The sequence below is a fragment of the Lytechinus pictus genome, chromosome 9 (genome assembly GCF_037042905.1).
Source record: "Lytechinus pictus isolate F3 Inbred chromosome 9, Lp3.0, whole genome shotgun sequence".
NCBI classification, from domain to species: domain Eukaryota; kingdom Metazoa; phylum Echinodermata; class Echinoidea; order Temnopleuroida; family Toxopneustidae; genus Lytechinus; species Lytechinus pictus.
The window spans coordinates 17,373,173-17,400,235 of NC_087253.1; the positions used below are offsets into that span (position 1 = coordinate 17,373,173).

Here is a 27,063-nt window from a genome sequence, read left to right on the forward strand (position 1 = left end):
TGAGTTTGAATAGAATCTAATAAAACTACCACCCAAGTGTTTGAACATGTATGAATAAAAAAAATGTGCCAAATGGCTCTGGAAGAAAATGCATAATTGCGGAGAAATTAGCAAAGTAAACACAGAATTCCATCAAATGTTGGGTATATTTCCAAGTAATATTTACATTGTTCCACATATTAGTGATCATCAGAATATTCAGTTTTGAGATACATGTTATTGATTTCATGATTTTACAATACATAATTTACATTATGAACCAGATCTAGATATATTTGGGGACAAGTAGCCTTGATTTAAAAGACTTTCTCAAGAAATAATTGTTAGCTGCAACTACTTTCTTTATAAACAATGGATAACACTCATATCCTACATGTATGTAAAGTAAACCCAACCCTTAACCTATTAAAACCCTATTGCAACCCTAACCCTATTATCTAGATGAAATAAAGCCCTGAGTATTGTCGCCGGATCAGATGTTGTGTCACCAATACAATATTGATCAGTGCTGGGCATAAATTTCATGGTTTTACTTCCAATTCGTCTAATGCCAATTCGTCCAATTGCCAACTCGTCTACTATCATTTGGTCTACCATCAGTTCTTCCACTATCCACATGGTCTAAAATTTTGCCAATTCGTCCACTCACCATTTCGTCTAATAACCAGTTGGTCCAATAGACATTTATACTTAGTCCATGTACCATTCATTTGGTCTAATTGGACTATTACATGTAAGTGTTAATTGTGCAAAATGAATGAAAACAAAATGGATATTAGACCAACTGGTTATGAGGCAAAATGGTCATAGACGAATGGTGATTAGACGAAGTGATGATTGGACCAAATGGTTGTTTTTTAAAGGACAAGTCCACCCCAACAAAAAGTTTATTTGAATAAAAAGAGAAAAATCCAACAAGCATAAGACTGAAAATTTCATTAAAATCGGATGTAGAATAAGAAAGTTATGACATTTTAAAGTTTCCCTTAATTTCACAAAACAGAATATATGCACATCCTAGTCAGTATGCAAATGAGGAGACTGATGACGTCATCCACTCACTATATCTTTTGTATTTTATTATATGAAATATTCTCATTTTCTCCTCATTGTCAGTGAAACAACAATGATTTCTCCCTGAACATATGGAATTAGCATTATTTGATACTTGGTTCAGTCAAGTTGGTCCATATTGTCAAATTTGTAAAAAAATAAATATTGTAAATTTCAAACAATAAAAAACAAAAGACATAGTGAGTGAGGGACATCGACTGTCTCATTTGCATGTCACTGAGTTGTGCCTATCACTGTTTTTTGAAAAATAAGCGAAACTTTAAAATTTCATAACTTTCTTATTTTACATCCGATTTTGATGAAATTTTCAGTGTTATGCTAGTTTGATTTTTTTTCTATTTATTCAAATCAACATTTTCCTGTGGTGGACTTGACCTTTAATAGACGAAATGTTGATGGACGGAATGGCATTAGACTATTCAATATTGGTAGACCATGTGAAGTGGACGAGTTGGCAGTAGACGAATTGGCAATTCACCATTTTCTTGATACCTACATATTATGTATTTTGTTGTTGGCAACTGTGCTTATTCTAAACCAACTCCTGTACACTTTGCTTTTAAATACACCTCTTGTAGTCTTTCATTATGCACATGTTATGCAGATCTACATGTACATACATTACATGTACTGTACATTGTACATGTATACATGAGAGCCTTGACCTCATGAGCACATTTGTGCATTGTATGTACATTGCCGGGGGGGGGGGGGGGGGGGGGCCACTTACAATGACGAGTGGATACCATGCGCGACAAAAAAAAACATGTAGAAAGGATGTCTTTTTCAAGATAGGGCACGTTACGTACGTAATGTAATAAGGGTGTCAAAAACACTATAAAAATAATGAAAAAAAGGTATCTATTTCGCTAGGAAAGCTAAGTGTTTAGGGTCAAATTGCAAGGGTATAAAAATCAAGACTAAAATGTTTTATAAAGGATGTACTTTTGCCCCAGGAGTCAACACTACGTATTTCGAGTACGATTTGCGCGAGTTGGGCTGTACTATTAAAACCCAATGATGTAGGTCCCGGGGGGGGCACTCAGTATATAATGCATAGTGGGTATGTGCCGCGGAGGGGACCCCCATTTTTACACTCAAATTTCCGTTCCGAGGCATAGCATTTTTGTCTTATTGAGAAAAAGAACAAAGAAAGCCGCTCCAGAGCATAGCATTTTCTTCTTCTCGAGAAAAAAGAAGAAAAAAATCCGCTCCAGGGCTTCGCATATTTTCCGTTACGCCGTTCCGGTCGCAATTTTGGTGAAAAGCGGCCGCAGCTCGCTGTCCGACCATCGCCTCTGCGCTAGCGCGCCCGTCAGTCGTGCCGTCGAGCTAGCTGCACGTACGTTCCATAGGGATGCATACGCACTCGCACGCAGGCGACCCGTTCCAAGGACCCCCGTTTTCACAAACATTTGTAGTTCCGAAGCCCGTTCCGAGGACCCTCCTTTTTACTATGAGCCCGCTCCAAGGCCCCCGTTTTTTGTCTCGCCCGCGGCACACCCCTACTACTTTTTTGGTCGAGTGCCCCCCCCGGGATGTAGGTAAAGGTAAAACCGACGACCGACGTCCGTGACATAACATTGAAATATTGCTGTACTTGTTTAGGGGTTCAATTCATGGAATACTTGCCAAGACTTTCAAGAGGGTATCGTTTTGTTTCCAATACTTGTTATTAAAGGGTAGGGTTTCACACGCCAATACTTGTTAAGGGGTGCATTTTCAGAATATGGAAAAAACGTGTTTAGGGTGCTTTTTGAGATCTCATGGTCACGCATGGTATCCACTCGTGAATGGAAGTGGCCCCCCCCCCCCCCAGGGTACATTGTATGTGCACTGTAGGACCTACATGTACTGTACCTGTATAGATTATGGGGCACAGATTGTTTCTCCATTGTACAAGTACCCGCCCCCTCAAATTACAAAGGGATCTATTGTACTCTCTTGCTATTCAGAACTATAGCAGAGCTTGACACTTTTGGTAGGGGCTTCAGGTACCGGTATGTGTAGGCCTACATGTATGTACATGTAGGGCCTACACTGGCAGTACATGTGTATTATTATGTAAACATTGTACACTTTCCTTCATTGTGAATGGTAGGTGTTTGTTTACAGCAAACTGGTCATTTTACCCAAGCCTCTCTATGAAGAATGAGCATTTAAAAATGTATGTGAGTGTGAATACTTGGGGTGAAGGTGATTTTTTAGCCCCCCCCCCTCCACAAATGACCAAAGCAGCCCCAGTATGTATGTTGCACAACATTTGACCAAGGTTTCACATGTTGGGTAGTCTGTAAGCACAGACTCATATTTGATACTTTAACCGATAACAGGTCTAGAGTAAAGACTAGATGCCAAAGGCTCTGTCTGTGTGTAGAGCCAGCCACAGTACATAGTGAATCTAGTCTCACTACTTCAGACTTTGCATTATATGCAAAAGCAAGGGTCTGTGCCTGCAGACTATTAAGTGTTGGGTGTCTTAAGACATACCTAAATAGTGACAGAAATTGTGTCTCATCTCAGTCTCGGATAGTTTCAGATGCCAATAACTGTCTCTGATCCAGCCAAATCAGCCTTATGACATGAACATTTTATCATACACATCCTGACATGGGGCTGGTCACACAGATCTTAATAGCATTTGATCATAGTGCTTTAATATTTTTAAGCTTGGTATACAAATATACCAGGCTTTGAGTATAAAGTATAGCAGGAATTATTTGTCAGAGGATTAATAATTCCCTCTATTACTTTCAATATAAAAGGCCTGGTATATTTATATCCTACATTTAAAGTTAGAACAACAGATCTTGATGGTCTAGTTCTTGTACACATAGTTCTTTTTTTATCTGAACCAAAATAAAGATAACGCACTGCACTGACTGACCTACTTTTCCTGAAGCTACGCTGTCAGCGTAACGCGGATTTGTGCCTGGGCTGTCCCTTCACAGGACTTGCCCGGCAGAGTCACCTCGCTGACCGGTGCGCCCGAGAGATTGCATGATCTGTGTCAATGATCTGTGACGTCAATGATTTAAAGTGTAGTGCATTATTCCATCATTGACGTCACGGAATGGTAAATTTTCTTCAGTGGGCGTTTCGTTTTCAACATCATCGCAAAATAGTGAGAATATTTTTGGTCACATGATGCTATTTAAACCAATCAACATACAGGATTTATATGCCATTTAAAGAAGCATACTACATACATGTATTAAACCAACTCTACAAACAATTGATCAGCTTTGTGTGACAGACTCCAAAACAACGTGATTTCTGAAAGTCAAGATGAGTGCCATTGAGTTTCAATGGTTGATGGAAACTAGTGTTAGATCTGAAAGCAAACCTAATAAATGTGCTCTGAAACAAATTTTGATTAAAATCATTGTTAAAGGTAAATGCTAGTTTTGGTAACGATATCAAAATGAGTTCGTACAGAATCCAATGAAATGACCACCAAAGTGTCTGTTTGTATAAATAAAACGCATGTGCCAAAGGATTCTGGAAGAAATTGTGTAATTGCTGAGAAATCAGCAAATAAGCACAGGATTCGGGTAGAGCGTCGGGCCCGACGCTCAAAGCAATAACTATACACTGTCCCACGTGCGCTTATCTGTGTTGGGGAAGTTCAGTCTGAACATTATTCAGTGTAGATATCAAGATTTCACAAAGTTCAGTTTATGTATTAAACTGTACCAGATCTAGATCCTCGATGATATACTGACAATTAAGCCTGGTTTTACAGACTTTCTCATGAAATCAGTGTTTACTGCAACTACTGGAATTTCTCTTTAAGGAATGAAATAAGTTTTGGGTAGATCATGATGAAAATAATTTGTGATTTTTCTCATCATGTTCACGTCGGTTGGAAACAAAAAAGTTTCTCGAACTTTTGTGTATCTTGGAGTGTTCTGTGATAGTGATACATGAATACATTGTATCTCTTTCAGAACCATAATGGAGATCTCGGATTCAGTTGATTTTTATTTTTCAACAATAGATCTGCAGTTGTCTATCAATATGCGCCGTTTTCCCTGCAACTTTGAAAGGCATTTTCAAAATTTCTGATTTGATTTGTTGTTTCACATTCCACCAAAAACATTCATCTTTTTAAAATATTATGCAAATTAGAACATTATAACATTAATGACAATAATTGCATTCACTGTTGGAATTTTGCAACTGCCGTGGGGGTCAAAAGTTAATGAACCCCACCGGAAAATGAACTTTAATAAAGTTTTGCCATGATGTTTTATTGCGAAGTCAGGTGATAAAATTTTACATTCAACAAAGTTTGTTTCTCTGGGCTTGCCGAACATTAGTAGTGTTGTTGTCTACATTCAACACTCGGCATGAAGGAGTTCATTTTGTGGTGGTGTTTACTATACTTTTATAAGCAAAACAGTTCATGTATAAAAAAAAGATCACTTCAATCTAAACCAGATTGAACAAACATTTTAAACACTATCATGTAGGCTATGCCTACAGGTAAAAGATTGTTGGTTGAGTTCAAAATACAGACAACCTGATGCTGAAAAGTCTGAAATTTGTCTATTACAATGACCTTGAGGTTGTCTGCACCTTGAAGGTCATTGATGATTTTCTCACTCTCTCTCATCCTTCCTCTCTTCCTCTCTCCCCTCCCAATCTTTCCTGGGTCAGGTTTCACCAAGATTCCTATCAATGGCAAGTTACTTCATACACAGCATGATACTGCACTGTGATTAGCCAAAGCAAGTTTTGTCATAGAATTCTAGCATTTGTTATTGAATTATTATGTTTTGTGAAAGAGGACCTTTTTATTTTTATCACAATGCTTGGAAGCCAAAGAAAATGTAGCCATCTTTTCACAGGCTTTTTTCATAAAATTTTAACTGACTGACAGGTTCTCATCAAGCACTGCTGTTGTTGTTTTTGTACTTTGGCAAGCTTGTGTCCTGTCACTCAAATTGTACTCAAGTTTCCGCAGAGATAATTTCTAGCTGTTTTTAGGTTTAAGTTAATTAAAAAAGTAAAAAAAGAAACCCTTCAAACTGGTTCTTGAAAGTAAAATAATTCTATATACATTGTACCTAGCCGACATGTAACTCTGTATATAATTACATATAGTGCAAGTATTTTACATGGACATTATCATTTATCCCATCTGTTTGAGCCAGACTTATTTTCTGCCTGGTGAAAGTCATTAAATTCTGGGTCAAAGGATATGTACATTGTACATGCTAGCATTTCAAAAAAGCAAACTGTATGATAATATGGACATGCAATTAAAGTTTCTAGTTTATTTTTGGAGGAAGACTATTGTATTATGTTCAACATTAGGTGGGACAATTCATTTTCTTAAACAGATATTTTATAAACAATTATTGAGTAATTTTGTATTTTCTAACTTGAATTTTTACACTGTAGCTTGTACATACATGCAGAATTTTTTGATGTAATTTGCTTTGATGAAATTTCTAAACATAGAAATCAAAAAGTTTCCCTAATTTTTCTGTCTGCCTTTTTCATCTCCCTTCAGGTGTATGGCTAAAAACAGAACCTGAAAACGTGATTGAACAACCCCCTACCCGCTACACACACGATGTCTACCTACAGTCAAGAGAATGGCTTTGACCAGACAAGCAGAAGCTTCTGGGAGATTGGCCAGTATCAGCGGACGGTCAAACGGATGGAGAATGGTCATAAACTGTCCAATGAATTAATTCTACTCATTCAGGAAAGAAGCGATATCGAGAAAAAGTATGCGAAGAGCCTCAAGCATTGGTCAAAAAGATGGAACGAACTTATAGAAAAAGGTGAGAAAATTGACAGAAAATACTTTGGATTTGATAAATGTGTGCAGCTTTATTAAAAAACTTTGATTTTATTTTTATAAGAGAACTTTGTCTTTGACCCTGTTCTCATTATGCTATCTAAAACTAGTTTACTGGACACCGGTTCAGGAAACCAGTTTGGAAGATCGCTTTGCTAGTGTTCCCATTTGATCACTCGAAAGTGGTTTTCAAAATCACTTCACGTAAACCGATTTTGGTGCTATGGGAATGCTCTCAGTGGGGTGACACGTTTGGCGCGAAATTCAAAACCGCATCATAGGCGTTCTACACACAGTGTGTAGAATAGCGCGCTTAAAATGTGCAAAGATCCCTTCCCAAAGAAAGGTTGTGTCCTCACTTACGCTAAAACCAGTTTAACGAGGCAGAGCGATCTTGAAAACTACATCGCGAGGTGGTTATATGAACAGGTTTGGAAAATTGCTTCCGAGATCGCTTCGACCGTTCTCATTACATGTTAAACTAGTTTCCAGTGAACTAGTTTCAGGGAGGTAGTGAGAACGGTGTCTTAGATTTCAATTCTTTCTGCAACGGGCCTGACAACATGTCAGATGAAAATGGTGTTATGAATGCTCTCAGATAAAAACAAAATTTGAATATTTGACAAACTGTCCATTTAACACTCCCCTACAGTGTGCGTATATTCTAAATATGTTTTAAGTAAATCAATCATCAATGTAAAGGTAATATTTCGGATGTTGCATAGGATGTAATCGAGACATGATGCCCCGCCCATGCCCCTCCCATGCCCCAGTACCCCTCCTACATGGAATGGTAAGTACCCATATCCTTTCTCCTGTATGTACGTGTATATGAATAGTTAATAGCCTTTAATAAACGAAGCAATTGCAACAAATTCCATAAATGTCCATATACATGTAGGTAGAATTTAATTTATGATCCGTCTGTACATTAACCACTTCCTTTCCTATGGCTGCAGTCGCCTTTCTATTCATGATCACTTGTCTCCTATTCATCATTTGTCCCATTTGTGGGTCAAAAGTGGAGCCAGATTTGTGGAATGTTTTATAGTTCATTGTACAGTGTCAATGGCATCTATTGTACAGAGGAGAATGTAAACAGTCAGTGAATTGTACTTCATCTAGTAGTAATCCTGATCTCTGTATACTGTACTCTGGACCCAATTAAGGAGTCACTGAATGTCCACAGTAGCTTGTTACTGTATATTGTACATGTTGGTCTACTGGACTTTGGATTGTATGTAGTACATTGTACATGTATGTATTGAATGCATTTGTAGCTCCATATGCAGCCTGATGTTCAGCACATATCGCACATGTAGGTACAAGCACATGTACCTATCTGAATTTACTGTTAATAAGTATTCTGCATAATTCAGGTATCTTCCTGTAGGCCTGTATGAAGCCGTGCATGTATGAAGTCCAATATGTAGAATATACACATTTGCTGTACATACATACATGTACATGTATCATCACCATTTTCATGTGACCAAGAGGCAAATATTAATGAAAAAAATTGAAGTATCATTGGTTGAAGTCCTACATGTACATGTATATTGTTCATATTTCTAATCCTGAGCATTATTATTACTTTTTGTATGTGTGATTATTATCGTTAATTGTTGTTATGATTATTATTATTATTGTTGTTGTCGCCGCTGCTGTCGTCGTCATCATCATTATTATTACCGTAAGTAACGGTGTATTAACCGCACCCGTGTATTAACCGCACCCCCAACTTTGGACTAAAAAAAAAATAAATAAATAAAAAATAAAAAATAAAAAATAAAAATCCTTCTCACATTTACATGCATATTTGAGGTACGAAGAAACAAAAACTAAGTTCAAGATTTCAAAGTATTCAAAGAGATTACCGGTTTGCGGAAATCTGCTGTTCTTGATCAATTCATCTACAAATGTTAGCAAGAAAGAAAGAAATTGGCATTTTTTCCAGTTGTTTTACGGCTTCGTGCCGTCTCTCTCATACGTGGTGCACGGTGTACATGGTATCTTATGAAAAGCAAACAGGAAAGAAAAAAATAAGCTGGCGCGAAACGGGACTTTGAGGGGTTAAAATGAATAGCGCCAGCTTAAGTCGCACTAAAACCACAATACAACGCAAGCTAGCTCTCGGCACTTGCTCAGCTGTGACAATTATTACCGAGAATGCTTGGCGTCTCTTTGAACTTAGCCAGGGAACTTCGCTGCTTTGAATCGAGAATAAAGTCAAAATTAGTGTCATGAAGGTGGGTGCATTTGTTATGGACACTATTTGATTAAGATCGTAATAATCGCTTCCCATTACCCGCGGCTCATACCCCTCTAAACGACATTGCCCTGGGCGGCTACGCCCGGCCACTCGATGTGTTGTGAACTGGCAGACTTCTTACATGTTCGGGAGGGGTTACGCGGGCGGGCTCAGACCTGTCACCGTGGATAAACTGCACCCCCGACTTTTGCTTATATCCCGCCGAGAAAAAGGTGCGGTTAATACACCGTTACTTACGGTACTTTTATCATTACTTATAATAATAATAATATTAATAATGATAATGGTGAATTCTTTTAAAGTGCACACATCCATCAGGCATGACGCTCATGGCGCAATAATTTACAGAATCATAAAAAGGACATAAATACAAATTGTCTTACACCTTATTAAGTACAAACTTTCAAACTTAATAATGATACAGAGCAAAAAAACTGGAGGAAATTTTAATAACACAGATATATACAGAACAGAAACATTTCTTTTTTAATCAAATATACCACTACCGCATTGATATCATAATCAGAGGTGTAAACATTTGTTTGGACAGATAATCACAACTTGCCCTTGAGCTGCATGGCAAGCTGTCATCCACTGGGACAGCGCCTGAGTGGATCTAGACAAAAACACTTCCTGATTTAATCAAATCAATTAAGCAAACAAGCCAAACGCCTGCGACCAACCAGTTCAGGTCAATCAAGACTTGCTCAGCCAACTTTTTACGCATAGGAAATTCGACACCTACATGTATAATGCGTGGTGAGGTTTTGAAAAGGAATCTCAAATCTCATCCAATGACGGTATAAACCAAAGATCTACATGGACATACAATATTACATACATGTACACTGCAGATGCTACTTCCTAATTTCTTTCTTTCATTTTTAAAGGGGAAAATCAACCCGTTGTGTATAGTGTCACAGCATGCATAGTGAGGTTTCGAAAAGGACTCTCAAATCTCTTCCAAAAATGATATCAACTAGTATAGATGCTACTTTCTGTACTTTTTTTCTTTCATTTTTTAAGGGAAAAAATCAACTCGGGGTATACATGTGCACATGTATGTATGGTGAATAAAATATGTACTTGTATGCCTAATAAGCCAGTTCGTAGTTTCTTTCTGCGCATGATCAAAAGATTCTACGCATGATCAGAGGAAGGTCATGTGTACTAAAGTGACATGGTGGTTTAAAATCTAATGAGATAAGTACCAACTTTTGATTTCTTGATTATTCATATTCTTTTGAATTGTGGTTTTCATTTACACCCACAAAAAACAACAATGCGTCCACGAACGACTGGTATTTCACAGTTTGCCAAGTACATTGTGCAACATGCTATGATATGCATTCAAAGTAGGAATGCAACAAATACCTTCATAAGGTGTTCATTGGTGTGCTATTCTAGTCACCTGGTCTATTCAATTTCTTCATCCTGCTATGTAAGGCAAGCTTACGTAATATCTTGCTTTGAAATCTGCCTATCATAATGAAAGAAATGAAAGGTCATTTGACCAAAATTGTCCATGAAGTAACTACGAACTGGGGGGCGTTTCATGAAAGGACTTGTCGGACGTTTTATCCGACAAGTCCCATTTTATCCGACAGTTACCATAGTAACAGTACCTCTCAGCCAATCAACATCAGAGAAAGATGTCAGATCTGACAACTTGTCGGATGAAAATGTTGATGAAACACCCCCCAGGTCTATACAGTCCTCACCCTATTATGCTGCTCTTTTTCCTCCTTCCCTTTTCCCTTCCTTTTCTTCCTCATAATCTATTTTCTCCTTTTTTTGTACTTGAAAAAAACACGATGAATAAAAATGTAATATTTTCATTATAGAGAGGAAGGGCAAGCATTATTATTATTGGGTTGTGATTGATTTTTTTTTTACTGAGTATTTCCCCAAACAAGCATACCCTGTATAAAATACTTAGTTTTAGAAGTGTAAACCTCTTTTAGTTTTATTGCCAGTCATCACACAATCCCTTGTATAACATGTAATGTTGAAGCAGACATTAAAAGAAAATGCCAGTTGTGGTAATGATCTCAAATTTAGTTAGAACAGAATCCAATAAAATGACCACCCAAGTGATAAATGAAAAATATGTCCCAATTGGCTCTTGAAGAAAATATATAATTTGCTGAGAAATGAGCAAAGTAAGCATGGAATTCCATCAAATATCAAAATTAATACATTGTCCGACACATGCTTTTCTGTGTTAGTGATCATCAGAATTATCGGTTTTGAGCGAAGATTTACCGGTAATGATTTCACACAGATAAAAGTAGTGTATGTAATACATTAATGTATCAGATCTAGATGTGTGATAATATGATGATAAATAAACTGATTTGAATAAAATACTTGCTCATGAAATAATTGTTTGCTGCAGCTAAAACCTAAAAAAAAATTAAAAAACTTTCCTGGAATGTTGCCACCACCCCTTTAAATGTCCATGTTGCTTTGAATGTGTGTTTCCGTCATTATGATGTGATGGTATTCTACCAAGAGGCAGACTCCCTCTCTGATGTACAATCCAGAGACGGTTTATACCTGAAATGAACTCATTTTCCCTTTAAAGGGAAATATCCATATTTTATGGGAAACTACATGTAGCTAGTTGGTAATAAGCACCACCATTTCAAATGATACCTAAACATGGCCCGTAGCTTCTATTAGCATCCCCAATTGTCAAATCAAATTCAAAGATTCCTAAACACTGCAGCTGTATTTCAATTGAAAGGGGTAGTCATGTAAATATCAAATTTTAATGTTATTCAAAAAGCAAAATAGTGAAATTCAAATTTGATTTATTATCAGATTAAGAATTGATATAAAGGAAATGTCAGCATTTCGAAGTTTGCAATGTTTCCTATAAAAAGTCAATATTTATAATTGATAATCATCATCACGGCCGTCATTGTCATCCTCATCTGTAGCATCATCACCACATAATTAATTATAGTTATCAATATTATCAACATGATTAATATTATTAACATCCTCCTCCTCCTCTTCCTCATCATCATCATCATCACCACATCATCATCATCTTCATCATCATCATCATCACCACATCATCATATTCATCATCGCCATCATCAATATCATCATCATCATCATCGCCATCATCAATATCATCATCATCATCATCGCCATCATCATCATATCATAATCATCGTCATCATCATGTCCATTATCAACACCACAAACACAATCATTATCAACATTATTATCACCATCATCAATATCGCTTCATTACATGCAATTCGCATTATCATGATAATGTAAAAAAAAAAAAAGAAGTGATTTGAGATAGATGGGCCATGAGTCGAGGAGGGAAGACGATGATCCTGTCTAATGGAATGCGGTGAAGAAGGAAATATTAAAGGTCTGTCTGAATGAGGAGAATGCTCAAGAGAGAAAGAAATGGAAGGAGGGAGTGCCATCATGGCGCAAGCATCAGTAACCCTTCGTAAGAGTGGAAATGCCGACGGAATTAAATTATAAGTGATGATAATGATGATCATCATTATTTTCATCAATATCCTCCTCCTCTTCATCATCATCATTATTTTTAACTGCATTGTATTTGTGATAAAATGGATTCATGCATCGTGGGAAGCTACGTTTACATGGTCTACATGTAGTTCCTCGCCCTCACCGCTGCAATGTTATTATAATATTATTATTATAACATTATCATAAATACTTTTTAGTAACTTGTTTCTGGGCTCTATAAATCTTATTATTATTAGTAAATATTATTATTATCATTATTTGTAGGAACCGAATATGGTACAACCAAGTCGGCCTGGAAGGCGGTATTGACAGAAGCCGATAGGAAAGCAGAACTCCACAGCGAGATTGACCAAAAACTCAATGCAGATGTCATGTCAAGCATCAAGAACTGGCAGAAAGAAAACTACCATAAGAAAATGATGAGCGGCTTCAAGGAAACGTTTGAAGCAGAAGAAGGATTCAAGAAGGTAGCATTGTTGTCTTTTTGGTGAATGCTTGGTGAACACATGGCAAGCATTTGTTGTGTAGTTTTACTTATAAACTCTGAAACGAGTTGTGTCTTATGCTGAGGAATCAATATAAAGTTGGCTATGATTAGGATTAGCTATAATATGGAAACCCTGAAGACACATCTCAGAACATCTTGGTCTAGTCGTTCTTGCCTTTCAATCAGAGGGTCATATGTTCAAATTTAAGCCATGCCATTAAAAAATCCCATGTTCATTCAGATTGTTCTGCCTTTTGAGATAAAATTTTGTTTTACATGATTTTCATAGAACATGTGTTGTAAAATATCAATCAATCAATCGATCGATATATCACCCTCCCATCGATCAATCGATAGATATCACCCTCCCATCGATCAATCGATCGATCAATAGATATCACCCTCCCATCAATCAATCAATCAGTCGATCGATTGATCAATCAATCGATCAGTCAGTCAGTCGGTCAATCAATCAACCAATCAATCGATTGATCGATCGATAGATATCACCCTCCCATCGATCAATCAATCAATTAATCAATCAATCAGTCGATCGATTGATCAATCAATCAGTCAGTCGGTCAATCAATCAATCAACCAATCAATCAATTGATCGATCGATAGACATCACCCTCCCATCGATCGATCAATCAGTCAATCAATCAGTCAGTCAATCAATCATTCAGTCAGTCAGTCAGTCAGTCAGTCAGTCAGTCAATCAATCAATCAATCAATCAGTTGCTTGTTCGTAATCTTCACTTTCATTTGTAAGTCTTGTTTTCTTTTGTGCCATAGTCCTATACCAAAGTGCAGACTGTGGAGAAAGGCTACCATTCTTAAGTCAAAGCAGCGAAGACAACAACACTGCAAGATACTTCTGTATACAAAGATTGTGTGCACCCTGCTAATTAATTCTCTTTATCTATATGTGTTGTTAAATCTCTCTTTTACTTTAATTGTGTTTTGTTTTGTTTTCGTTTACGATAGGCCCAGAAACCGTGGGCCAAGTTCTACACCAAAGCCCAAACAGCAAAGAAAGGCTACCATTCCTCAGTCAAAGCAGAGAAGACAGCAACGCTACAAGAAACATCAGCAAATGGAGATTCAGCTATATCACCAGACCAAGTAAGATAATGACAATAATAATATATAAATTTATAGAGCACAGAAACTATTCCATAAAGTATATATTCTACTGCGCTGTATGGGACTCCTAAAATGCTTGTTATTAATTAAATAGATGTGTTTTGAGCTTTGATTTAAAGTTGTTTATGGATGGTACTTACAGTGTAATTTATTTTTTAATTGAAATTTCAGACTGCCTAACAGTTGCGATTGTCACGATATCCAGTACCAAAAAAAAATTCAATCTATGCAGGTTAAAACCAATACACTATTTGTCAGAATAGGATTTTCAATCGGTGTGATGCACCTGCCAGTCACCGGCAAACCTCAATGGTATGATAATACACCAGAGGTGGTCTGTACCTAAAAGAGGAAGGAAGAAGATAAAGCAAGTTGACAGTTCTAAATTCAAGTTCTAGGTTCTGTTTTATAAACAAAACTTATCAATTTAAACCATGTTGCTTATTTCTATGCTTGATCGTACACAATAATCAATCATTGATATCAGTCCGACGATCAGTCACTATTAAAGTGATTGGTTATTAACATTGGTTTGACTTTAAAAAAATCTGAGCTAGAAGGTCACACTTGTCACCTGTGGCTGTGATATGTTACAAAAATGAAGCCCAGAAAAAAATTGCGTTCGAAAATAATTATTTAGTGCTTCAAAAATTGAAATATAAAGTGACCGAAAACACCATCTTAATTTCATCCCATACACTTATGTGTACTATTTAGGCGTCTATAAGACGCCTATTTACAAAATCGGGGTTTGCCTTGTAGTTTTAGCTTTTCATTCTCAATAATGGTTGTTTTCAGGGTTTATTAGTTCTAATACATGCACTTGTACACATGTTTCATCTTGGTTTGAGAATTTTTTAAATCGGCTGCTCACAAAGTTAAACAATACCTTTAAGCTTTATGTCACTGGTCCCTTATTTCTGCTGATTTCAGGTAAAGAAACTACACGACAAGGTGGAGAAGTGTCGGCAGGAGAGCATGCGAACCAAAGACAAATACGAGAAGGCACTTGATGAGGTCACGACGTACAACCCCAGATACATGGAAGACATGAAAGGCCAATTCGACAGAACACAAAGCTTCGAGAGGCGGCGACTCGAGTTCTTCAAAGAAACGCTACTGTCAGTCCAAAGAGTACTTGATCTATCTGTTAATCCCAGGTTTGCACATTTTTTCCTTCCACCTCTCGTCTATCCCGAAGGGGCAGTCAGTTTCAAGAAATTTGTTTCAGATTGATTTTCAATTTTAGTTGCAAATCAATTTCAACTTAAGCAAATCAAGTCATCTCTTCCAAGATGAAGGCCGTGGAACAGTTCTAAATTGAAGTCGTAATGTTGAAATTAATTGAAAATGCTCGCAATTCCCTCGCAAAGCCGCTTTACTCTAGCCTACTCTGGGGCGCTATTAAGATGTCTTTTTTGTACCCTGTAAATTGTTGTTGCTCACTCATGCATTAGATGTATCGAATGAAAGAGAAGGATCTAGCTTTACATTATTTTGGTCACTTAGTATTTTTCCATCTCTTGTTGGAATGCTCCCCAAGAAGTAGTTGGAGGAAGTGCGTATATTGTGTGCGGGCATGCCAGGATCCGATGACTGGGGTAACAATAATTGTAATGTAAAGCACTTAGAAACATAAAGTATGAAGAGCTATATAAATATAACTATTATTATTTATTATAATTAATGAAATAATGATTTGATAAAACCTTGATAAAGTTCATATTTCTTTTGCAATGCATTGAATAAGCTCGTCATTCAATTTGATTTAATTATCATATCTTTGTGCTCTCTCGGTCTCTGCGACATATTTAGTTTTGCCCAGGTGTACGTAGACTTCCACAACTCCTTACAGAATGCAGACGCAGAGAAAGATTTGAAATGGTGGAAGAATAATAATGGCACCGGAATGTCAATGAACTGGCCCGTCTTTGAGGTAACAAAACTTTCTACATTCTGAAGATTACCATGGCGAAGAAAAGAAGAGTGCAGATGTTTCATGGTACACCATGCATTCCCTCTTTCTTTTGGTTATATGTTGGTCCTGAAAAGGACCACTCAAACTGAATGTTTCAACAAATATGAACTTTTACCCTATTCTGCAAGCTCAGACCCTGATTGAAACTTTGATCAACAAGTGGGCCTTCACACAAGACTAGTGCATATGAAACCTGTTGTTTCAATTTCTGAGTGAGAGGGCCTTCAGTATTCTGTGATAATAGAGATACATGTATGTGTTTATATTCCCTGATTTCAGAGGGTATATAACTTTTTATATTACAAAGGTTATGTAGATTCAAATCAGTGATAGGTCAATGCGCCATCACGTGACCATAGCTACGAGGATCGCATATGATATATTCTAGGTTTTGACGTCACCTCAGTGAATATAAATGCATTGCATTGTAAACTGCGGCGTTATATTCACTAAGGTGACGTCACTGGCTGCTTACAAGTTGCATAATCAGGTAGTTTCTTGATGTATGCGCTAGTGTTTATGCGTCGATTGCATTAAGAATGCGCTTAATACATTTAAAAAAAAAAATTATATTATGACATAAATGGAATAAAGCTACAGCAAGAATTTTGGGTTAATCATAAAGTGATGAATGCAGTCTCTGATGGCGAATATGCATGAATTATATAATATAACAGATATTGCCTTGTCTATCGTTTTGATAAATAAAATTTCAACTTCCCTCCGGAGCTATATTATTCCCTCAGGAGAATCTTTTCCCTCAGCGCTGCGCGCTTCAGGCAAAATATAATCCCTTGGGAAAAATATAACTCTGTCGGGGAGGGGAAATGTTATATTAAAACTCTAGGTAGGCAATATCTGTGTAATCTCTGATTTCAGGAATACACTGATGAGATGCATGCCATTAGCTCAAAGAAGTCCAAAGGCAACATAGGCGGATCGGGAGGGGAGAACGTAGCGATACACACCTACAGATCGACCTCCGAATATTCAAACCAGGATTACGACCAAGGAATAGGCGATAGGTGAGGTTACAAGCACTTCTTGAAAGATCGTTGAGGGTTTATTTATACTGGGTTTATCTGTACCGGGTTTTGAAGGTGTTTGTTTTAACCGTGGGATCCAGTAATCAAGGGTTTTACTAGTTGGGTTGTTTGTAAGGTGGATATTAATAAAGACGGTATCTTTCCTCCGTGTATTATGGTATGGAACCCCCTCTCTCTCTCTCTCTCTTTCTATCTATCTCTCACTGCCTATGTGTATAGTATGTTTGTCTGTCTTTCTGATTGGCTCACTCTAGTCTGTATCTTTTTCTCTCTTTCTTTCTCTCTCTCTCTCTGTCACTGCCTATGTATATAGAATATGAGTGTCTCTCTCCAATTCGCTATCTCTTTACTGTATCTTTCTATCTTTTTGTCTCTCTCTCCCTCTGTCTCTCTCCTTCCTACTTCAACCTGTATAAACACCAAAGGTTGTAACCTGAAACTGTTCACAGTTTTACTACTATAGGCATTTTCTCAGCAAGAGGTCTTCTTAATTGAAAACTACTATAATATATCAATTTAAAGACTATATTTTTAATCCCCATCCCGCTCTGGCTTTTTGATATTCTCTCCGGTTCTCACTCTCTCTTCATTTCTACCTCTTTCTTATATTACTTGACTGCCCTAAACTGGGAAATATCATAAAGCATCTAAGAGAATTGCCTTGTCAATAAAAGTCTGTTATCTTGGTGATTTACATGTACTTATTTTAAGGCTTGGCATAGCAAAACGTATCTAGCACTATACTATTTCAGGAGCGATCACATTGTGCCTTTTAAAAAATCCTATTTCTTTCCAAGTTTACAATAGTAAATGCAAAGATTTAATTTATTACCAGGCCTCACAAACCTGTCCTTTTGGCAGGTTTGGTAGGTTTGGTTGGTTTTAGTGTATTGTGTTTAGTTTTGGTGTTAAGCTTTTGGTTGGTTTTACTGGACTCCATGGTGTTATCTTCATTGATGAGTTCAATGGAAGTCACCTATTGGTCTACATGTCCAGACCTTTGTTGACTCTAAATTCAAGTTTGAAAGAATCAATCCCCATTGACCTATTTCACAAGTACATGTAGTCTATCACTCAAGGTCTTTTGTTTTGTTCCAACAGTCTGAGTTGGTCTACTGACTAGGCGATTTCGTTAGTGAAAATGCATTAACAATTTCCATGTGGAGACCTGCATGGACTCTTAATCAAAATTAATCAAGTCTGGAGATAATCGACCCCCATTGACCTCTGTTAGTCTTTCATTCAGACCTCTTTTGTGTTTCAACAGTCAGGAGTTTGGCATGCAAACTAGGCACCTTTGTTAAGGAAAATGCATTACTATTACTAAAGAAAAATCATGAGTTGATTTTGTTTTGAACCCAGGACCTTCTAGGGCTCTCGCCGTCCATCACCCTCTAAGCCAAAGTGGCTTCACAGCCGATAGATATAGTTTCTTCCATAATCAATCTCATGTTAAAACCAGATATGGAGTTTATCTCTTTTTATTGAAATCATCTTGTTTTGGATGAGCATGTAGTAGTTGGTACTGGGCTAGATCTATTTTTAGACTTTGATTCGAGGCAATTGAGACTTGTCAGGTTAAGCAGCCATCTATCTAAGTTCAAACCGATTAGATCAGTGAGTAGCGAGCAACTGATTTCATTCATTGGCAACAAACATCGTATTAAATCAATGGTAGTTATAGGGTAATCCCCAGGAATTCCTGGGGATTTCCCCCAATAAGCAAGGGGATTCCCCCGATAAGCTAGAGGATTACATGGGCTAAGGCAATGTCCTGGGCCTGGGGAGGGCATTCCATCAATGTTGATATGATACTGATGACTATTCTGTCAAATTGATATGAGGTTTATCAGTTTGTCATTAAGAGACATTCAATAAAAAAATGGATGCTTGTGAATGTGGAACATTGTGGTCCTGTGGATTAGTATCCAGACTTTGAAATGGAGGTTGTTGGTTCAAATCCCAGCCATTTTGTAATTTCCATCAGCAAGACATTGATCCACAGTGTGCTGCACTCAATGTAGGGGAGGTACATGTAAGTGGGTGCTGACAGGAATTAAGTCTTTCAAATTATAGTGTACATAAGTTCAGTTGTCATGGTTTCCTATGCAAATATTGATTGGTCAACTCAATTTTTGTATTCAATGCATACAAAGTTTCACAAGATACCTTCCAGACCTGCAGATTATGCCTTTGACATTTATTTATTTAGGAAATTATTACAATATATATTGTTTTTCACATTTATTTGAATTTATTTTATTTGTTTCTGATTCTCTCTTTGCTTTCCTTGGAATCAATTATATCAACATTTTTTTGGTTATTTGTTTGTTAATTTGTATCGATCCATTTTTGATACATGTACATTATTATCTTTTATCCTTGTTTGATATTGCTTTGTTATCTGTTTTTATTATTACACTTTTCTATGCATACATGTATACCTTTGATATTTTGTTATATTGTCCTGTATTTTTTTTGTATTTGTATTTTGTTTATTTTTTCAAAATACCAATACATATACAAATTGAAAATTAAACATCTTGCGTTTTGTCTGTAATTTCTGATCTCAAACTTTTTATTTATATTTTATTTATTTGATAAACCCAATCCTCCCTATGTCTATATTTGGATGTTTAATTTCTATGTGTGACCACCTTTGGTGTGTTCCTACCTTGTTTGGATGCACAATTTCCATGTTTTTGTATATCCCTACCTTATTTGAATATATGCAACTTCCATGTTTGGCTATTTTGCTACCTTATTTGGAACTTATAAACCACGTCTATACTTGTATTTGACTTTGTTGCTTTGGTGTTATACTTCCTTTTGGATATATTCCTTCCCTCTTCCGATTTGGTATGTTTGGGCATACTGTTCCTAATATGGCAATGTTGCACCCATATTTGGGCATACTGTTCCCAATATGGAAATTCTTCATCCATATTTGGACGTCTTTCAGTAGTGCTAGCCCGCCCACATCTGGTAGCAGCCCTAGACTGGCTTTCAAGTGGCCCCATTACCAGGGCTGGGACGAAGAACCGCAGGGAAGCCAACATAGGTGAGATAGATGACCTTTGACCCTGTGAGGTTGTGACCCTGTCACATTTGACCTTTAATATTTACCCTTTGGTAAATCCCTGTACTGTATATCATTGTGTATCAGAAGTAAGATAGTTCACCTTTGACCCAGTGAGGTTGGGACCTTTTCACCTTTGACCTTTGAACATTTATCCTGTGATTACTGTCTGTAAATATCATTGTTTAACAAAGGTAATATAGTTCACCTTGACCCTGTGAGGTTGGGACCGTGTCACCTTTGACCTTTGAACTTTTACCATTTGATTAATGTTTGTATACCATTGTGTTTATGGTGTGCACAGTGTTTGTTAGAAGAGTCGCCCTTGTGGATAAATAGTTGTAGAGATCCAGTTCAGTTTGAATTTTCTGTACTTAGTCACAGATAGTTTTTTTTTATAGAAATGAATATAGAACTTGTTTGTTCAAAATTGTGAACTTTATTTGATAGTAGTTGTCAGTTTGACTCTAAAACCCAAATTACATGTAGTGTAACTTTTTCTGTGGTATTTCTCACACAAAGTTCTGAAGTATTTCCGTTTTGTAGTCGTCATCCTTGAAGTATTTGCGTGTAGTTATAGAAACCGTGTTCAAATTGTGATCGGTCTTTGGTAGGAGTTGACACATTGGCTTAAATGATACGCAGTGCATGTTAGCTGTGTGGCTGTGTTCATACTTGCTTTTAATCTTAGAACAGGGAATGCGTGAGCACGATAGCGTTTTGCTCTCAGTGTGTATTCATACACTTTAATATATACCTGTTGGCTTTTAATAAAGCTTCTTTGAGACCTTTTGTAGATTGGTTGTAAAAGTAGAATTAACCAGACCATATTCAGTTCTACATTAGGTTTATTTAATATTTCAATTCATTTATTGCTTTGATGGGGAAGCTTTTAGGCTTCATGGAGAGCATTTCTAGAAGCATTGTGTCACTAGTTTTCATTGAACATTGTTATAAGCTACTGAAATCTGCATTTCTGATTGGCAGAGAGCAAATTTGTAAGTGAAACTGTCAAACTGGAAAAGCACTGCCAGGATGTCTAATGGAACACCCCCCATTTGAAATAGTTATTGTAATTTCAGTGTAACTTTAGAATTGTGTGAACCCCACCCTGTGTGCTGTTCTCCCCCCCCCCCCGACTTCTCTGAATAGGAATAGATTATCTACTTGCTCATCGTCGTACGCCAATGAAAGAATCTTATACGAGTCCGCCAAGATGTTCTTCCTCACGTAAAGATGCTCTTTTTTCACTTGCTACTCATGCATTTTGACGTAGATACCTTTATCCATCCACATACATGTGTTATATGATCCACACCTAACCCCTTGCATTTGCTCTGTTGCTTGTATCGCTATCCTTCTTTATTAACCATTTCTCCTGTATTACCTTTATCTTTCTATCTCTCCTTTTCTTCACTACCGCATCTTGCATCCTTTTTGTCCCTTTTTCCCTATTTCTATTCCTTCCTTTTCTTTCCTTTTCTTCTTTCTATTATTGTCTCTTATCTTTTTTTGCTCTTCCTATCCCTTTACTCTCTCCTCTCTGTCTATACTTTATCCCTTTTTCTTCCCTGTGTATTTTACTCCAACTCTCTCACTGTCTATCTCTCTACTCGTCTCTGTCCTCTTTATGTTTCCTCTCCCCTCTTCCATCTCCCCCCCTCATTTTGTTCTTCCTGTTTGTGCCCCCCCCCCCCCCCCCCCGCTCTCCAGAGTCTACCCTGCTTCCCATTTCACCCACTCCCCTCCCTTCCCTTTCCCCACCTTCCTCCTCCCTTCCCTTTCCCCACGTTCCTCCTCCCTCCCTCCCCTCTCCACTCCCTCCCCTTCCCTCCCTCTCCCCCTCCCCACCCCACCATTTAAACCCCGTCCTGCCCCACCCTTAGTCCCTCTTTGTTTCTTCCTTTCTCCTCCTTCATATCCCTTTCTAATCGATTTACATGTACTTCATTTTCCAAGTACAGGGAATAATTTTGCTTTACAAATTTGAATAGCATTTTTGGTCATAAGAGAAAAGTTCTCAACTAAGTAATGTACAGTCCTATGTAAAAATATGCTATACAAAAGACTCAATGCATAGCAGTCTTTCAAAAATGTGGAGCAAATTGCGATGCGATACCAGGAAAATTATTCCCTGAAGTACGACTAAACATTTTTAACACTTTATTGATATTTTTCTTGTACATGTACTTGTTGATTGTAAATATGAAGTATATTTCAAGCAATGCCTTGCATTGTGAGATGGTTTTTTTAGTCTTGGGTAGTGCCATGGCATTGATCCTCTGCTTGTTAGACCTCATTTAGGCTATACTGTTAGACCGAGTTTGGGCTACCTCAGGTCTTGGACCTGGTGCTTCTTTTGAATGAATGGATGGATCTAGGAACCAGACTTAGTACAGGACTTAGAACTGCATTTGATGATCTTGATTGCATTTTGAATGATAGATTCCATTGCTTTCACTGTTTAACCCATTTTTAGATTGAAACCCAAACTTTATCCTAATCACCATTTTAATTACAAAATATTGGGTTCGAAGTGACATTAAAACTACAATTTTATTACCAGGATGTACCTCACGTTTTTATTAGTTTTTGTGAATAATGTAGAAATTAATATGTGATCATTGATCATTGATGATTAATGAATAACTACAGAATAAAATAGTCTGTTAGCACAGGCTCACATTTGACACTTTAACCAATGAAGCCATGTCTAGAGTGAAAACTAGACACCAAACTCTATATCTGTGTCAACCAGTCACACTACAGAGTGAATCTACATGTAGTCTCACTATTTCAGACTTTGCATTATGCACTATGTGAATTACGAAAACCAAGGGTCTGTGCTTGCAGACTATTAAGAATAAACTTGTACACAAGACTACCCAAAGGAAGAAAAAAAAACATATATGAATAGCAGTTGGTCTGTATGGATATATTTGTGCAATTTTATGTTTTAACTTGGAGTTTTGCGAATCCAAATTTGTGGTCTTTTTTATCAGGTGGTCCTTCTGTACCAGGCGTTCGCTAAACCTTGTTTTTCTCAATGAAACATGCAAAGCTTGTTTGACAAATACCTTTGTAATATCTTCTATATTTTTTAATTTTTTTTATAACTAAGGAGATAACCTGTTTTAACCGAAGTTGAAGGATAAAAATGAAAGAATTATTAATTGCCAACAAGCTGTAAGCCATTCTTTGCACTAAACTGTCTCTATCAAAAAAAAAAAAAAAATGGGTAGCATATTTATAATCACATGTTTTACTATTGCAGAAATTTATGCACTTTTATTTTAAAATAAATGTATATAGTGTATAAATAGAATATATATATATATGGACAGAATGGTTATGAATGAAAGGTGTGCAGTAAATTTATGCTACGTGTATATTATAACAGACTTCTCAACTATAAAAAAAAAAATAAGTACAGAATCTTTCAGCTTTTGCCTTTTTGAGCTCTTCTTTTGTTTTAATTTTACTGTTTTTTCTTGATAACCTTTCCTAATAGTACACACTTGTAAGGGAGTACTGTTTATTTTATATCTTTGAGCAAAATCCCCACATTCCTAGTGAATTAAATGAGTGATGTGATTCAATTCAAATTAATTGGTCTGGGAAGTCTGATATAATAATAATCATGATCATTATCACATCAATCGGAGTGAGAATTATTAGATAACTTTGACTTTTCACATCACACAGTAACTTTTTATTATTAAACCTTTGGTTTACATTTATAAACATCTTATTTATAATTAAAAAATCATCATGCAAACACTTTCTAGGTATCTGTGACTGAGAAAAAAGAACATTTAATTTGTCTCCTGGGGAGTCTAATTGTAACAGTTGGGCCCGTATTCTGAAGTCAGGTTTAATTTAAACTCTGGTCAAAATTTGTGGTTGGACTATGGTCTAAGGTTGTGGTTTAACTATGGAAAGCCAATTGTGACATAAATCTTTAACAGTAGAGATTCAATGTACATATTATCATCTCATTTGACTCTCAATTCATTTTAAATTGCCTGGGAAGGATTAATAAAACAGTTGTCTTCAACATTTATAACGAATTGGGAAAGAGCACAGTAAACATAAGAAACATACAATATAAACAAACTTTTGACATTTTTGGCTTACCGTAAGTTTAGCACAGAGTTAGACCATGGTCTAAGTTAAGGCCTGTTCCCACTGGCCCACGGACACGAAACGTATTCATAACAAATATTGTGGATAAGGAAAATTTTGGGGTGGCTCCATCTGTTTTCATCCGCTCCAGACAATGGACAAAATGGGCAAACAATGAAATAACAGTGGACGGATGCTCGATGGATATAAAGTGTCTGAAACATGTATATGCAAAGAGTACACAACGGATACATGTACATAACGTATTCTAACGGATGGCAAGATTCTTTTACATCCTCTCTGCGTCCATAAGTGCAGTGGGACCAAGCCTTTAAACCCAACTTCAGAATACAGGCTTCAGATTTTCTGGATTGAAATTGGGAAGATGTTTCTTGTTTTTTTTTCCCCACTCCTTTAAGTATCAAATAATGATTTTGGGTGCCAATACCTATTACTTAATTTTTACACAACAGAAGTGATGAATAGGGCCTATCAACTCAGAGTTTTAAAAGTCAAATCAATGTTTTAATAAATAACCAATGTCTTTAAAAATCACTATGTCCCTGTATATTAAATCTTGATTATCAATACATAGCTCGTTGGGCGATGAGACCGCGTCAGACAGCGACGCAAGAAAATCGTTCAAACCCACCCCAGCCCCTCGACGAAATGGTTCTTTGCCTACCTCTTCACTTTATCCTGAAATAAATAGTCATTCCTCCTCCTCCTCCTCCCTCCCCTCAAACCGGTGAGTGTTTACCCTGTTATCATGGCAACTTGGCATTTAGAAAAAATCCTGAAAATGTCACAAACCTGCAAGTGCATTCCAAAGCGTTTTATTTCATCTATTAGATTGCTGCACCAAACAATGATTTTCTTTCAAAATTTTTTATTTTCCTTTTAAATTATTTGAATTATTTAGACCGCTGCATCAAACTTTATGATTCTTTAAAAAGTTCTTGATTTCCTTTAAAATTATTTGAATTTTTGAGTCTGCCGCACCAAGATTTATGTTTTACATGCAATATTTTCTTGTTGTTTGCATGAAGCATGTTGTTGGTAAAGTAGGGGCATTGCACATAGCGGGCCCTTTCGCACCTAAGTTAAATGCTTTAAAACGAATCTGATTAGCTTGTAGCAAATACAGCAAGATGTTTTTCCATAAACGAATTGCCTGTTTTGGAATTGGGATGTTTATAGGAACTTACCATTTCAATAGGTCACTGCAACGTGTGGATACAAGGTTCTTGGGAAAATATGTCATATTAGCATTGTTTTAAAGGGGGTCATTACAGTCACTGTCATGAAGCAGTGTTTTAGAACATTGATTTTAATAAAATGGTGTCAAAGAAAAGTTAAAACATTCATATCAAAACTGTGTTTTGATTCACAATTATTAAAGTTCCGAGTGCAATGGTTGTATGGTAAACCATGTATTCTTTTGTGGACATATGTTGGTCCAGAAAAGGGCCACCCAAACTGATAGTCCGGCATTTGATTCTCGGCACAACACTACTGTGAGGCATTTTTATCTACATGTACATGGCTCTTTTAATTGTACAAATACATGTAAATCAAATAATAATAATGTTACCCTCCCTCCCACCCCCCCCCCCAAAAAAAAAAGAACCTAGTGAATGTATTTTTTGCTATTATAAGTTTGTCAGAGCACAGAATCTCGAAGCAAGCTTTTTATTTGTTTGTGTTTTTTGCATGAAGCATTTTGAAAAGAAACCTTGGCATGCATGAGACTGAAGTTTGTTTTCTTCTTAAGATTGACCTCTGCACCAAGCATCATGGTTTGATGATTGTGCATTTGGCCTGATCTTGGCAAAAGCTTGCATCTCCACGAACACAAGTATTCCAATGCGTAGAACATTAAAGAATGATAATTCTGTTTTAACCTCGTTCTCACCAGGTTGCTTTCTTCCACCGATTCCCAGTATTAACCAATTCACAAGACAATATTAAACACTTTGGCCTGTATTCTGAAGTCTGGTTTAACTTAAACTCTGGTTTAAAGTTGTGGTTTAAGTATGGATATAGCCAATTGATACATAAATCACTAACAGTGGATAAATCATATTTCAGCTCATTTGACTCTCAAATCATTCATAATTGTCTAGAAAGTATGAATAGATGATCGTCTTCACCATCGATGAATCAGGAAAGAGCACAGTAAACATAAGAAACATACAACTTAATAAAAAATTCTGACACTTTTGGCTTACCATAATTTTAGCACAGACTTAGACCATGGTCGAAGTTAAACCTGACTTCAGAATACTTCTATACAGTACTTTGTATTTTTGTTTTGAACCAAATATTCAGGTGCAGATCCAGAGTTGAAATTTTACGGGGTGCTACAGGATCCAGGATTTGTAAAACGGGGAGGCACATTTTACCCATTGGAAATTTGACAAGCAAAAAAAAAGGTTGTCACCTAAATTTAAGATCAATAATTTGTCCGCAAATAAATTAACAAGCAAAGAAAAAAATAAAGGTTGTCACCT

At 36.7% G+C, this 27,063-nt stretch overlaps 1 protein-coding gene across 2 annotated transcripts in view; it reads left to right on the forward strand.

The window, feature by feature from the left end:
* The window catches only part of LOC129268190 (protein kinase C and casein kinase substrate in neurons protein 2-like), a 28,185-nt gene extending 2,868 nt beyond the window's left edge, over positions 1-25,317 (forward strand). The window contains exons 2-8 of one of the 2 annotated variants that reach the window (XM_064104832.1): positions 6,596-6,872; positions 12,954-13,156; positions 14,164-14,301; positions 15,256-15,482; positions 16,138-16,258; positions 17,180-17,325; positions 25,146-25,317. In XM_064104832.1, the coding sequence (XP_063960902.1) occupies positions 6,659-6,872; positions 12,954-13,156; positions 14,164-14,301; positions 15,256-15,482; positions 16,138-16,258; positions 17,180-17,325; positions 25,146-25,302 (1,206 nt within the window). In that variant the 5' untranslated portion in view covers positions 6,596-6,658 and the 3' untranslated portion in view covers positions 25,303-25,317. Of the gene's footprint in view, positions 1-6,595; positions 6,873-12,953; positions 13,157-14,163; positions 14,302-15,255; positions 15,483-16,137; positions 16,259-17,179; positions 17,326-20,308; positions 20,427-25,145 lie in introns of those variants that run through there. The other variant, XM_064104834.1, reaches the window with a different exon arrangement.
* The last annotated feature ends 1,746 nt before the right edge of the window (positions 25,318-27,063 follow it).